This window comes from Mobula hypostoma, chromosome 13 (genome assembly GCF_963921235.1).
Source record: "Mobula hypostoma chromosome 13, sMobHyp1.1, whole genome shotgun sequence".
Classification (NCBI taxonomy): Eukaryota; Metazoa; Chordata; class Chondrichthyes; order Myliobatiformes; family Myliobatidae; genus Mobula; species Mobula hypostoma.
The window spans coordinates 61502435-61517485 of NC_086109.1; the positions used below are offsets into that span (position 1 = coordinate 61502435).

At 43.3% G+C, this 15051-nt stretch overlaps 1 protein-coding gene across 9 annotated transcripts in view; it reads right to left on the minus strand.

Annotated features, from left to right (window-relative positions):
* lrrk1 (leucine-rich repeat kinase 1) overlaps positions 1 to 15051 on the minus strand; it is a 282207-nt gene that overhangs the window by 190050 nt on the left and 77106 nt on the right. For all 9 annotated transcript variants that reach the window (XM_063065804.1, XM_063065802.1, XM_063065800.1 and 6 more), the window contains 3 exons: positions 14819 to 15045; positions 13678 to 13805; positions 12040 to 12203 (listed from right to left, as the gene is read on the minus strand). In XM_063065804.1, coding sequence (XP_062921874.1) covers positions 12040 to 12203; positions 13678 to 13805; positions 14819 to 15045 — 519 coding nt within the window. The remainder of the gene's footprint in view (positions 1 to 12039; positions 12204 to 13677; positions 13806 to 14818; positions 15046 to 15051) is intronic.

Genomic DNA, 15051 nt, shown 5'->3' on the forward strand with positions numbered 1-15051 from the left:
ACTGCATCAGTGGCTGTTGCTTCCATTTTCCAGCTCCATGCCCACGGCCTCGTACGTTTGTGGTTTCTGTGAGCTTATACAATGTGGTGAGGGTTTCTGCACGTTGACTGTCTATTCTATTGGGGGCAGTCTTTCGTTGAGTCTATCGTTTTTCTTCTATTTACTGTGATTGCCTGCCAAGAAAATGAATCTCAGGGTTGTATATGCTGACATATGTACTTTGATAATAAATTTACTTTGGACATGGAACTTGTGAAACACCCCTTCATTCACAGAGGTCCAGATCCCCCACTGGTCTTTGGGTAAGAATATGTTTTTTTCATCTCTATTCCAGCTGTTCCTCCATTGAACTTCAATTGATTCCGAATGTCGTCATTGCCTAGAGAATTGGATTTGTTCCATTCCTTCCGTCCCTAACCCTTGTTACTTCATAAAACTCAGTCAATTCTCCTCTCAGCCTCCTTGCTCCAAAAGTAACGACTCCAGCCTTCAAACTCTCTCCTGGTAGCAATAAAACTTCAGCCCTAACAAAAAGCTCTTTTGCATCCTCTCCAATGCCTTCCTGTGGTATAGTGATCAGATTTGCATCTCCCTCATCAACATTCAGAAAGGAGTACTAATTAGATAGTGAGATACACTTCCCTTTGTCTTTCCAGTGGTTACCTACTGCCTCTGTGCCTGCAAGGGATAACACTGTGAGGTGACCACTTCCTGGAACACACAGTCCTGTGGTTACAGTGCTGCAGAGCCAGCTATTGCTTAAAATGCAAAAGCAAGATTCTGAGTTCTCTCCGTATTTGACACTCTATGCCTTGTGTTTCTTCAGGACGCAAGATGCGTTTCAGTTTTTCCACAAGATGTGTCTTCATTAGGGCAATGGAACCCGTAACACCGTTTACTAGAATAAGAACTGAGGATCTGCTCTGGCACCCTCCTCCTTCCTGCTCAGTCCTGAAGAAGAGTCTTGACCCAAAACGTCGACTGCTTATTCATTTCCATAGATGCTGCCTGGCCTGCTGAGTTCCTCCAGCATTGTGTGTGCGTTGCTCTGGATTTCCGGCGTCTGCAGACTTTCTCGTGTTGAGGATCTAATAACTCTCTCAAATCAACAACAGCTTTGTTGATTTTTTACTTTAATTGTTATTTTGTTGTTAAGTAACTTTATTTAGATTTATTTTGAACACCTGCTACTCCACTGTACCCATGCTGCTTAAATGAAGCATTCACAATCTCGTCTTTTTTATCTGCAGCTTTAAACCATGCCCAAAATCCCCAGGGAGATACCCAGCTTCTGAAGACAGTAAACCACCATTAGTATAATAAGTAATAATTAACAGAATCAGTAATAATTAACACAGTGAGTTAGTGGCCAGGCAGAAGATGAGTAACCAGTGGCACAGATTTAAGGAAAATACCAAAGGAGTGAGAGATGACTTGAGGAGAAACTCTTCCACACTGAAAGTTATGATGTGGAAAGTACCAGCTGAACAGAAGCACATTCAGTAATAATTTCCAAATGTGAATACCTAACTAACACACACACACAAAACATTGGAGGAACTCAGCAGGTCAGGCAGCATCTATGGAAATGAATTAACCTTTGACATTTTGGGCCGAGACCCTTCATCAAGTCTGGAAAGGAAGGGGGAAGATGCCACAATAGAGGGAGGGAAAGTAGAAAAAGCTAGAAGGTGATAGGTGAAGCCAGGTGGGCTGGAAGCAAAGGTCAAGGGCTGGAGAGGAAGGAATCTGATAAGAGGGGAGAGTGGACCATAGGAGAAAGGGAAGGAGGAAGGGACCTGGGTGGAAGTGATAGGTAGGTGAGAAGAGGTAAGAGGCCAGAGAGGGGAATAGAAGAAGAGGGGAGAGCAAGGGAAAACATTTTTTACCAGAGGGAAAAATTGATCAGGTTGGATGTTCATCAGATGGAATATGAGGTGTTGGTCCTCCTCCCTGAGAGTGGTCTCATCTTAGTATAAGAGGTGGCCATGGACCAACATATTGGAATTAAAATGTTTGGTCACTGGGAAGTTCCGCTTTTATCACCTTCCAGCTAGCCCCCTTTCCCTCCCCCCCACTTCTAATTCTGGCATCTTCCCCTCCCTTTTCAGTCCTGAAAAGGGTATCGGCCCCAAACATCGACTATCTATTCATTTCCATAGATACTGCCTGACCTGCTGAGTTCCTTTTGTACCTGTTGCTTTGGATTTCCAGCGTCTGCAGACTTTCTCGTGTTCATGGGTAAATATTAAATATTTGAGTAGGAATGCAGCATGCGGTCATAGATTTGACACAGCCTTGATGAACTGAATTTGCTCTGTGATTCCACATTGTCAAACCAATTCCCTGTATTATCAAACAGACGACATCCTCTACCATGAGGTCAGAGTCATACAGGCCTTTCGGCCTGCCAAGTCCGTACCAGCCTTCAAACACCCACTGATGTCCACCTCTCTGCCTGTAAGGAGTTTCTACGTTCTCCCTGTGACTGGTTTTCAGAAAGAACCATCCAGTTTAGTCCCAAATCCTTCCCTCCCTAACCCAAAAGTTAGTACATCTAATTGCTTTTTGAAAGTACCCAAGGAATCAAACTCCACCTGATTTACAGCTAGCATCTTCCAGCTTCAACCTCATCTCCCCTCTCAGTCTGTTGCTAATAAATCTATAACTCACGGTAATCAATTTTCTTGTTAAAGGAAGTTATTTATCATTAGTTCAAATGTGGACAATTTAGTTAAGGCTGTTATACGTTTCTTTGCTCTGCAGGGAGTAATCCCAGCCTCTCGAGATAACTGTGGTCTCTCACCTCTGGTATCGTCATGATTAGCTTCCTCCACACTTTCCAAAGATAGAGGCATTTTTGATGAAGTCTGTGCAAGCTAATGCCTAACTAATATGTTGTAACAGGGTTTTACAGAGTTCTTTGCTTCCATAAGAGACTATTTACAATCCCAAATACATTCTTTAACTCCTTTATCTCTTTGCCTGTGTCCAAACATTTTCAGAGGATGTGCCACTACCAAAGCTTAAACTTCATCTGCCCCCATGTCACTGGTCTTACTGTGTTCCTGACCTTCCTTCTCCACTCATTATCAAGCATAAGATTTCAGGGTATTCAGATGCACATGATAAAATTAGCCTAATTCAGCATGATTTCCTTAAGGGGAAATCCTGCCTGACAAATCTGTGGGAATTCTTTAAGGAAATAGCAGGCAGGATAGACACAGGCGAGTCAGTGGATGTTTACTTGATTTTCAGAAGCCTGTTGCCAAGATGCTGCATAGGTAGCTGCTAAGCAAAATAAGAACTCATAGTGCTACAGGAAAGATACTAGCATGGACAGAGGATTGGCTAACTGGTAAAAGGCAAAGGGTGGGAATAAAGAGGGCCTCTTCTGGTTGGCAGTCGATGTCTAGTGGTGTTCTGGCGGGGTCAGTGTCAGTCCACTATTTTTCATGTTATATGCAAGTGCTGACAGAATTACTAGCTTTGTGACCACGCCTGCAAATGATACAAAGATAGGTGGAGGAGCAGGTAGTGTTGAGGAAGCAGGGAGTCTGTAGAAGGACTCAGACAGATCAGCAGAATGAGCAACGAAGTGGCAGGTGGAATAGAGTGTTGGGAAGTGTGTGGTCTTGCATTTTTGAGAAGGAATAAAGTCGTAGACTATTTTCTAAACACGGAGCAAATTCAGAATTCAGAAATACAAATCGACTTGGGAGTCCATGTGAAGAAATCCCTAATGGTTAACCTGCAGGTTGGTAGGAAGGATGGCAAATGCAACATCAACATTCATTTTAAAAGGTCTAGAATAGAAAGGCAAGGATGTACTGCTGAAGCCTAGATAGAGCAGATGTGGAGAAGATGTTTCTAGTAGTGGGTGGGTGACTATAGGACCAGAGGGCACAGCCTTAGAACGGAAGGACATAACCTTAGAAAAGAGATGAGGTGAAATTTCAAAAAGGAAATATATATATATATATATATATAAAAAAATAAATAAGAGTGAGTGTGTGTGTGTGTATATACACACACACACACACACACAATTCAGCCTTGTATTCAAATGGTACCTTTTATTCATGACCTTAGTATAACCCAAAGGACTTTATAGCAATTAAATACTTTCAAAGTGTCATTTCTAGGTAATGTAGTGTAACAATGAAATAATCAATCATAGAATTGTAGAGTCATACAAGATGGAAACATGCCTTTTGGCCCATTAATCCTGTACTGACCAGTAAGTGCCCATTAAGGCCACTAAGGCATAGGAGCAGAATTAGGCCATTTGGCCCAACAAGTGTGTTCCGCCATTTCATCATGGATGATTTATTTTCCTTCTCAACCCTGTTCTTCTGCCTTTACCCTGTAACCGTTGACACCTTGACTAGTCAGGAACCTATCAACATTCACATTAAATATACCCAATGCTCGTGGTAATGAATTCCACAGATTATCTGCTGTCTGGCTAAAGAACTTCCTCCTCATCTCCGCTCTAATGAACGACCCTTTTTCTGAGGCTGTCCTGTCAGGTCCTAGATTTGCCCCCCCCCCCACCCCACTACAGGAAACATCCTCTCCATATCCAGCCCATTTTGGCTTTTCAATATTCGTTAGGTTTTAATAAGATCACCCCCCCCCCCCCGAGCTTCTGCGCATATAGGCCCAGAGCCATCAAATGCTATTCAAACGTTAACCTCTTCATTCCCAGAATCATTCTTATGAACCTCGTAAATCATTCTCTGGACCCTCTCCAATGCCAGCACGTTTTTTTTTAGATAAAACCTGCTAACAATACTCCAAATGTGAGCTGACCAATGCCTTATAAAGCCTCAGAATATCATCCTTGCCTTTGTATTCTAGTCCTCTTGACGTGAATGCTAACATTGTATTTGCCTTCCTCACCACAGACTCAACCTGCAAGTTAACCCTTAGAGAATCCTGCAGGACTCCCAAATCCCTCTGCACATCTGATTTTTGAATTTTCCACATTTAGAAAATAGTCTATGCCGTTATTCCTTCTACCAAAGTGCATGATCATACACTTCCCTACACTATATTCCATCTGCTGCTTCTTTGCCTATTCTCCCAATCTGTCTAAGCCCTTTCATGCTTCATCAACACTACCTGCCCCTCCACCTATCTTTATATCATCCGCAAACTTGGCCACAAAGCCATCAATTCTGACATCCAAATCGTTGGCATATTACGTGAAAAGAGGCGGTCACAATTCTGACCTCTGAGGAACACCATTAGTCACCAGCAGCCCCTTTTATTTCCTTTGGCCTCCTGCCAATCAGCCAATGCTGTTATCTTTCCTGTAATACTATGGGCTTTCATCTTGTTAAACAACCTCACGTGTGGCAGTTTCTCAAAGGCTTTCTGAAAATCCAAGTACACAGCATCAACTGATCTCCTTTGTCCATCCTGCTTGTTATTTCCTCAAAGAATTCCAACAGATTTGTCAGGCAAGATTTCCCCTTAAGGAAACCGTTTTGATTTTAGCCTATTTTATCATGTGGCTCCAAGTTCCCTAAAACCTCATCCTTAATAATGGACTTGAACATCTTCACAACCAGTGAGGTCAGGCTAACTGGCCTGTAATTTCCTTTCTCGTGCCTCCCTCCCTTCTTAAAGACCGACTGACTTTTGCAATTTTACAGCCCTCAGAACTATTTTGGAATCTACTGATTCTTGACAGATCATTACTAATGCCTTCACAATCTCTTCAGCTACCCTGGGGCGCAGTCCATATGGACTACCATCTTTAATGTTCCACACATTTCCATTAAATCCCTCCAGTTACTGCCACTCCTCTGCACTATACAGTGACAAACTGACCCACGGGCCTGTACACTTTTAGGATGAGGAAGGAAGCCAGAGCACTCAGAGGAAACCCATGTGGGCACAAGGAAAATGTGTAAGTGCCACACAGTCAGCACCAGAGGCCGGGGTTGATTGTAGGTCACTGCATCAGCCGCACCTCTGAGCTGGCACAGTGAGATATTAATAAATAATGGCTGGTAGAGCAGGGATACCTTTTCTCTAGGGCCAGGGTACCTATGCATTGTCCACAGCGGTGAGAGGATCACTCTGTAATACACATCTAACTGAAAGACAGCTCCTCTGACAGCTAGATTCAGACTTTTTGTTGAAGTGCTTAGAGTGGGATCTGAACCTCACTGTTTAATCCTGAGGCAAGTGTTAACCAACCGAACCACATCTGGCAGTCTACAGCTACCACAAAACCAGAGCTGCTACTTCCTCAATAAACAAGTTTCAGTTAGTCAGATACAATATCCTCTAACAAATCTGGGTCTGAGATTCAAGTTTGTCTTTGACAAACGTTTCCGGTACTTTCTTCCACTTCTGACATGATTCTGACTGCTTGTTGTTCCAAGTTTACACCGGTCCCTTTCATCAAACAATGATACTCCTAATGACCTAGGGTTTGAGCTGGATATTATTCAGTCATGATCAAATGGCAAAGCAGACTCAATGGGCTGAATGGCCTAATTCTGTTCCTGTATCTTCTGGCAATACTCCAACAAAGTGAAGGATTAAAGAGTATGTTCAGAATTCAGTCTACTTCCATCCTACCGTGCAGGATGAATTCCCATGTGTGAGCTGAGACTAAACAGCAAAGGAAGCAAGTTTTAAACCAGTGGTCCCCAACCACCGGGCCGCGGACTGGTACCGGGCCGCAAAGCATGCGCTACCGGGCCGCGAGGAAGCGATATGATTTGGTGATGGGAGTCAGCTGCACCTTTCCTCATTCCCTGTCACACCCACTGTTGAGCTTGAACGCACGCGAGGTCATTACCCGCGTGTCATCCATTTCAGCGTGAGAAGGAGATCAACTCCTCGAGCTTGCGAATGACGGCGGGCTGAAAAGTATGTTTGACATAACATCTCTGCTGGCATTCTGGACCAAAGTCAAGGCTAAAAATCCTGAGATAGCCACGAAAGCACTGAAAACATTGCTTCCATTTCCAACATATCTCTGCAATGAATGCAATGAAAACTAAACTGCGGAATGGACTAGACATAAGGAACCCCCTTCGAGTATCGCTGTCTCCCGTCACCCCTCGATAGGACCATCTTGTTGCAGGAAAACAAGCCCAGGGCTCCCACTGATTCAGCGATATTGGTGTGTTGCAATGATTTTATATGTTCATACGGGGAAAACTGCGAGTTTGATATCCAAACGTTACTTAAAATGTTATGATGCTATTGACTTATATAACTGTATAACAATTACAGCATGGAAACAGGCCATCTTTGCCCTTCTAGTCCATGCCGAACGCTACTCTCACCTCGTCCCACCAACCTGCACTCAGCCCATAACCCTCCGTTCCTTTCCTGTCCATATACCTATCCAATTTTTCTTTAAATGATAATATCGACGCTGCCTCTACCACTTCTACTGGAAGTTCATTGAACACTTACTTCAAGCTCCCTGTCCTCCCCTGATAATTGACTTATCACTATATTCATGTGAGGAAAATATGTGCTGCATGGTTAATATTAAATTCAGAAAGGAAATTGAGTGTTTTAGCCATTTATCACCTATATTCCGGTCGTGATTAACACCCCCCACCCCCGAACAGAATCGCCAAAAACGATTTGTAGAAAAAAATCGTACACACATGCGCACTGGTGCCCGCGCAAGGCTTCATGGTCATAGTAGTCTTTCTCGGGGTAAACCCACCGTATCTGACAGCTACGCTTGTCCGTTGGCAACCCTACCACTACCCCCTCCCCCCCCCGCCCCCGGTCGGCCGGTCCGCAAGAATATTGTCAATATGAAACCGGTCCGCAGTGCAAAAAAGGTTGGGGACCCCTGTTTTAAACGGTTACGGAATTTCAAAACTTAATGGGTCAGATTGGAGTTCTGTAGGTCTGCTGCATCCCATCCTGAGTGGTGGTGAACAATGAAAAACCACTGATGTGAAATAGCAACTCTGTGAACAGTTCCATTCTTAGCAATGGGACAGTGTGATAAGCAGGCGGACAAGGCAGAAGCTTTCGGACTGCCCTCAGCTAGTAACACTGGGCCAATATTGCACTTCAGTCTTCCGAGGCTTAAGGGATCACACATACCAGGCAGAGAGAATTCTCACTACCAACTTGTGCTTAATGGCTGCCAGGTACACCTACGCCACATATAGTTACTTCCATTGGCTAACTGGAGCATCAATCAGCATGTTAGTGATAAATAAATGCCACCCAATAGCACTGTTAACAGGACTTTCCGCTTCCCTAATGATTGAGCATAGACCAATTGTATGAAAATTAATCAAACTGGTTCATTTAATCAGACTGATGATTTTGTAGACCCAACATATTGTCCAATTTTCTATTCAGAATAAATTAGCTTTGCAGCTCTGTTGCAGACAGAGAATGTAGATGTGGGTTGTTGACCCAAAACATCAGCAAATCCTTTTCCTGTGACAGATGCTGTTCAACACTCTGAGTTCCTTCAGCAGATTGGTTTTTATGATGCAACTAGCTAGAGGGGAGCCTGTTCAGTAGCTCAAGAGGTAGGGATTGAGCTGCAGTGTGGTCAGACCCTGGGTAGACAACTACTTACAACAAGAATGAATCCAACTGAAAGACAGCTAGGTAGATCAATTCCCCTTTGGTTGCCAGTGCTAAATGTGTCAAACAATATTGGACACCAACTTAGCTGCAGACTTCATTGAAGCTTTGCTCCAGGAGTGAGGCAAGTGACTGACTTTGATCTTAAGACTACACTTAACTAAGTATGACATAAAGTCAGCGGCTACTGAGAGAAGACCCCGTACAAAGGAAAATGATTGCGGTCAATTTAGCCAACGGTCTCGCTCCCAGAACAAAGTTCTGGGACCAATCATCTTCAGCTGCCTCAACAATGACATTTTTCCCCAACACAAGGACAGAGGTGGAGACACACACTGTTCCTTCAATAATGAAGCCAATTCTACCTGTGAGGAAAAGGACCTGGGAAACTTTCCACAGCAAATTATTTGTGCACCCAGCCCCAAGACAATGATTATCTGCTTGAGAGAGAAAGAGCCAATCCAGTTCTTGTCCTTTTTCCATAGGATTACCATCACTGAACCCTTCAATATTCAACCTGGGTCACCACTAAACAGAAATGTACCTGTTCCGACCACATAAATATTCTGACTGTATGATCATAAACTGTCATTCTGCACTGAATGTTCCATCAGCTAATTCCCAAGATGATTCAATGAACTACAAAGGAAATGTCACAAGAAAAGTTCAAAGGGAGGCAGAGTTAAGATGGTACTAAACAGCGACTCCTTTGTTTGCATCTTCGGAAACAGCTCTATTTCCATCTTTAATTATCTTTATTTTTCCCTTTCAGGGTTCTTTTGAAGACCCTGACCTGGAGTTACACGCAAACTTTGGTTCTTTGCAGGGGGTTTCAGGACTGGCCGAAGTTCAGCATCCAAGGGGTCGGCCTGAGAGGCGGCCTAGTGTTTGGAAGCCTAAGATCTTGGGACTCTGGATTCGGGTGGATTGAGGGTCGGTGTCACAGCAGGAGACCCGTGTGCCATCAGGGAGACCAGACAATCTTTCCCTCTGGGCCTGAAGACCCAAGATCTTTGCGATCTTCGGGCACAGTGCTCGAAGAAAACGACGAAATGGACTTTTTAACATCGCAAACCAGCAGGTTGTTGTTATGTCTCCCGCTGGCTGTGAAAATGGGGGATACCTCCCTCTCCCTTGCCAGGGAGGGTGAGAACCTGTGGGTTGCCGAATGCTGGATGAATTGCAATAATCTTTGGGGTAACTGCAGGAGCTGTGTCTTTGCTACCGCCTAGCTCACGCTTGAGCTTGGTACGGGTGCACTGTTCTTTTGCTGGTGAGGAGGGGGGTTTATTGCTCGCTGACGCTTATGCGCAGGAGGGGGGAGCTGGGGGGGACTTTGGGGTTCTCACATTTAACATTTGTTCATTCTTTGGGGCACTTCTCTGTTTTCGTGGATGTTTTGCGAAGAAAAAACATTTCAGGATGTATATGGTACACATTTCTGGGACATTAAATTGAACCTTTGAAGTAAATTTTATTATTAGAGTACATATATGTCACCACATACAACCCTGAGATTTTATTTCCTGTGGGCATACGCAGCAAATCAATAGAAAAGTAACTATAACAGGATCGACAAAAGATCAAGTAGAGCACAGAAGACAACAAACTGTGTAACTTATTACTTATCTACTATGCTTTCCCAAATGTGGCAGGGTGGGTGGTGAGTGTTCCTGGAGGTACTCTGTCTTGTCTGGTGATAAATGGATCGAAGTCGAGATGACACATTTGGCAAACAGACAGCATTGCTGCAACACTGCTCTAGGGTCTGATCCTTAACTGCCTGTGCAGAATTTGCATGTCATCCCCACGAATGCAAGGGTTTCCTCTGGGTGCTTCAGTTTTCGCCGGAAGACACACTGTTAGGTAGGTGAATTTGCGAATGCAAAGTACCCCGAGAGTAGAAGAAAATAAGATACAGGGAAACAAGTGAGGGAATGGGATACTGTATCATTCTGAGAGCTGGTGTAGGCTTGTTGAACCAAAAGGATTCTTTCCATGTCAGAAGATGGTATGAGAAATTATGTACCGGAGAAAATATTTTGAAATCGTATATAGTCATTATGTTGCAAAGAAGTGCTGAAATTTTATCAGGATGTTGCCTTATTTCTAAATCAATTACAAATGCACAGTGACCCTTGCAAAACAAATTTTCCCAACTTCATGCAGGAAGCAAGATTTTGCCTCTTATTAATAAACTATTTTTAAAGTATTGAATTCTTCAGACAGAACTCTCCACCTAACTGTTAAGATTTTGTTGTCCTTTGAAATCCAGTTTTTTCATCTGTAGATACACAATGTCTATCCAGTGATAAAGTTATCACCACGGAAATGGGGAACATGAAGACTCGCTCTCTTTCCACAGATGATACCTATTTTTATTTCAGAATTCCAGCAGCTGCAGCATTTTATTTCAGCACAAATAATAAAACAACTAAAAATACAGAACACTGAAAAATATCAGTGGGTCAAGCAGTATTTGCAGAAGGAACAAGACTAAGTCAACACTTCAGTTCGAGACCCTGCATTAGGACAGAGAAGGAAGAGCAAAGATTACCGGTACACAGCAGTACAAGAGGCGGCTGGGACTGGGGTAGGTAGAACCAGAATGGGAAGGGCTCAAGGTGGAGAAATGATGGGCAGATGGAAACATTTGGTGGGGGGGAAATGGGATGGGAAAGGTAAACAAAAGGAGAGGAAAAAGAGGTAATAGGTGAGTGTGCATGAGAGAACAATACTAGGGGGTGGGTGAACATAAATTGGAAAATGTAATGTTCGTGCTATTGGATTAATATCTACCCAAGTGAAGTGTGAGATATTGTTCTTCCAATTTGTGTTTGGCCTCTCCATAGCAATGGAGAACCCCAAGGACTGACAGGTTACTATGAGGGTGGAAGGATAGTCAGTGACATGTAACTAGGAACTCGAGATGGCCATTGTGAACAGCAACTTTTGTCTCCACAGTGAAACAGCAGGAGGACATTCCCTTCCCATTAGGACTGTTTCGATATAAGCTTCAAATCCGAAGAGAAGCCAGTTCTCCATTTTCCAGTTCACACTCATTTGCTTTTGACTCACCACCTTGTTGTTCCTCTCACTTTGCCATGCCTTATGTAGCTTAACCTTCATTACTTTATTCTAAATAAAATACTTTACTGAAGGACATTCTGGACCTAAAAAAATCTGGTTTAGCATGGAAGGACTTGCAGTTAGCTTCCTCCCTCACAAATCAAAAGATAGATTCCCTTTGCCAACTTAAAGGAAAAATTCTCTCTATAATCCATTAACCAATAGATTTCATCCAACTTTAGTTCCATCAGGTTTCAGATGTGCGATAGTCTATTCTTTGAAATTCATGCATATTTAAAACCTGGTAGACAATCCAGAACCCCAATCATTTAAACAATTTCTTCATTAATTAATTAAAACTGCACTTACCAAAGGACAAGCCCAAGGTTCAGGAAAGCACTTCAGTGCGTTCTGAGACACATTAAGACTGTTGAGGGACTTGAAACAATGAAGGAAAACTGTTGGCAAAATCTCAATTCTATTGTCAGAGACATCAATCTCCCTCAGCTTTCGTAATCCAATCCAGTTTGTTGCTGGGATCAGAAGAAACATTACATTTACCTGACTCATCACACAAGAACAATTACAGTTGAATATTTTTCTGTCCAATCACAAAAAAACTTGGATATTTACTTGAGCAATCACAAAACACGTGATAGGGATGTGATGTTGAGGCTCTGTGAGGCACTCCTGAGACCACACTTGGAGTATTGTGTGCAGTTTTGGGCTCCTTATTTTAGAAAGGATATACTGAGATTGGAGAGGGTTCAGAGAAGATTCACGAGAATGATTCCAGGAACGAAATGGTTAACATATGAGGAACGACTGGCAGCTCTTGGGCTGTATTCCCTGGAGTTCAGGAGAATGAGGGGGGGGATCTCATAGAAACATTCTAAATGTTAAAAGACCTGAACAGATTAGATATGGCAAAGTTATTTCCCATGGTAAGGGATTCTAGGATAAGAGGGCACAACTTCAGGATTGAAGGGCGTCCATTTAGAACAGATGCGGAAAAATTACTTTAGTCAGAGAGTGGTAAATATGTGGAATTTGTTGCCACGAGCGGCTGTGGAGGCCAAGTCATTGGGTGTATTTAAGGCAGAGAGAGATAGGTTCTTGATTAGCCAGGGCATCAAAGGGTATGAGGGGAAGGCACGGGAGTGGGGATGACTGGAAGAATTGGATCAGTCCATGACTGAATGGCAGAGCAGACTCAATGGGCCGAATGGCCTACTTCTGCTCCTATATCTTATGGTCTATGGTCTTAATTTTTTACTTGATCAATAACACGAAACATTTAACCATCCAATCACAATTGACTCAAACATTTATCTGATCAATAACCATGATTGAGTTTTTATCTGTACAGTCATACACAGACATTTCAGAGCATAAGATCAAAGGAGTTAGGAGTAGAAGTCTTTATAGCCCTTCGAGTCTGCTTCACATTCAACAAGATCATAACTGGTCTTTTAGTTCTGCGGCATGTTCTACCAATAAGACCACATTTTCTTGATTTACTTAACGTACGGAGATCTACTAATCTCTGTTTTGAATTATATGTTCACTCACATAGCAATCAAATGTACATGTGACCAATCACACAGGAGCCAATTATGTTGAGACACAAGAGGTGCAGAAGCAGGAATCTGGTGTAAGGAAGGTGATAAGTGGAACTGCATAAGGGAGGGATGACGAGCAGATGAAAACATTTGGAGGGAAGGGGATTGGAGAACAGCAAGTTAAGTGTATGGGTGATAGGTAGAATGAACTGGGTGACATAGGTTGGGAGAATGTATGGAAAAAAGGGAACCTGGGTCAATCAGGAAAGAGAAAAGAGCACAGGGGTATGGGGAGGGGGGGAGGTTGGGTTATCTGAAACTGCAGGAAGTGAAAATGAACTCTCTGTTAATGCAGGAACATTTATCTGAGCAATCGTACAGGATTAGAACTTTGGAAATATCAGAATGAGTTTGGAACTTCCTAGACAACGAATAGTGCTCCTACCTTTTTCTTCATCAAATAACATGTGCAGAAAATTGCTGGAAGCTGTCAGTTTCTGAAGTTTTGGGAGATGCAAGAAGCTAGTGGGCAAGCTGGTCAGCTGGTTTCGTGATACATTAATCTCCAGTATTCTGAAAGAACATAATATTAGTTCAGTCATTACTCCTGCCTCTCCACTGAATCTACCATGCACACGGTGTCTAACTGCAAATAGTACTAAGTTTGAGAAATTTGTTTATCCTAAATCTTCATTCCTCCAAGTGGACCACAACCTTGTCAGAGGGTTTGGAGGCTTGCATTCCTCAATGACCCAGAGAGCTATGTTGGCTGGAGTCAGGGCCTTGTGCTCTGGCTTTTGGTAGGGTCTCCCACACCAAACAGGTCGAAGGGTAGAGGCCAGACTAAGAGTGGCTCACCGATCGTCCAGGTTTGGGGGTTCAGCTCAGGGCTAACAACCCCGACTTGTCAAAAAAATTGCTATGGAAACAGCAATGAAGAATCTCTCTACATCTGTGTGGGAGGTAAGGACAGACAGAGATGGAGGACCTTCATTGCTGCCTAAATGCCAGTGGCGTAATGGGCAGTAAGTAAATCTTGCTTAGAAAGTCATCCTGGTTTGGTTACATGCTCCATCCCTGTGTGTTGTATTTTGTCTTCACGACACTGACCAGCAAAAGTAAAAGTTACTGGCATGCTGATCTGTTAAATTGCGAGTAAAGATCAACTGAATTCGGAAATAAATTTACGTTCAATAAAAAAATACACAAATTCTGGGCGGGTTTGATGCACATTAAACACTTTACCCAATTTTCCCGTCTGCTGTTGGCCACTTTTAATGACCTTGATACTTCAGTCAGTGAGTTGCACAATGAAATGTAATTTACAGAGCTCCAACAGCTCGGGTTGGTGGACTCATAAAGTCAGCTGGTTGGTGAAACTCTGAGGACGGTTTGTTGACTGAAGGCCTCTTCATCATGCACAAGATGCTGCCTTCCCAGTGAGTGTCTTTTCAGCCTTGGCTGTTAAAGATTCTCAGCATCCACAATCTTGCCTTCACACTCATCGCCCTGCTTCCTTTGACAACAGAGCACACTGCAACGTGAAGAAGCCAAGCCCTTCCCCACTGCTCTGGGCTCTCACTCACCCTGAACAGAGGATTTCTTCTGATGAGACTGCATCCGGTAATTCCTTCAGCTGGTTTGAGGACAAGTTGAGTTTTCTTAGGTGCACTAGTCCCCAAGGAATAATTGAGGGGAGGAGAGTGAGGCTGTTCCTGCTCAAATCGAGTTCTGTTATTTGATTGGACATATCTATGAACCAGTCCAGATCCAACCAAGGCAGCTTCAGGTGAGACCACTTCAGTGACTGGCCCTGTAA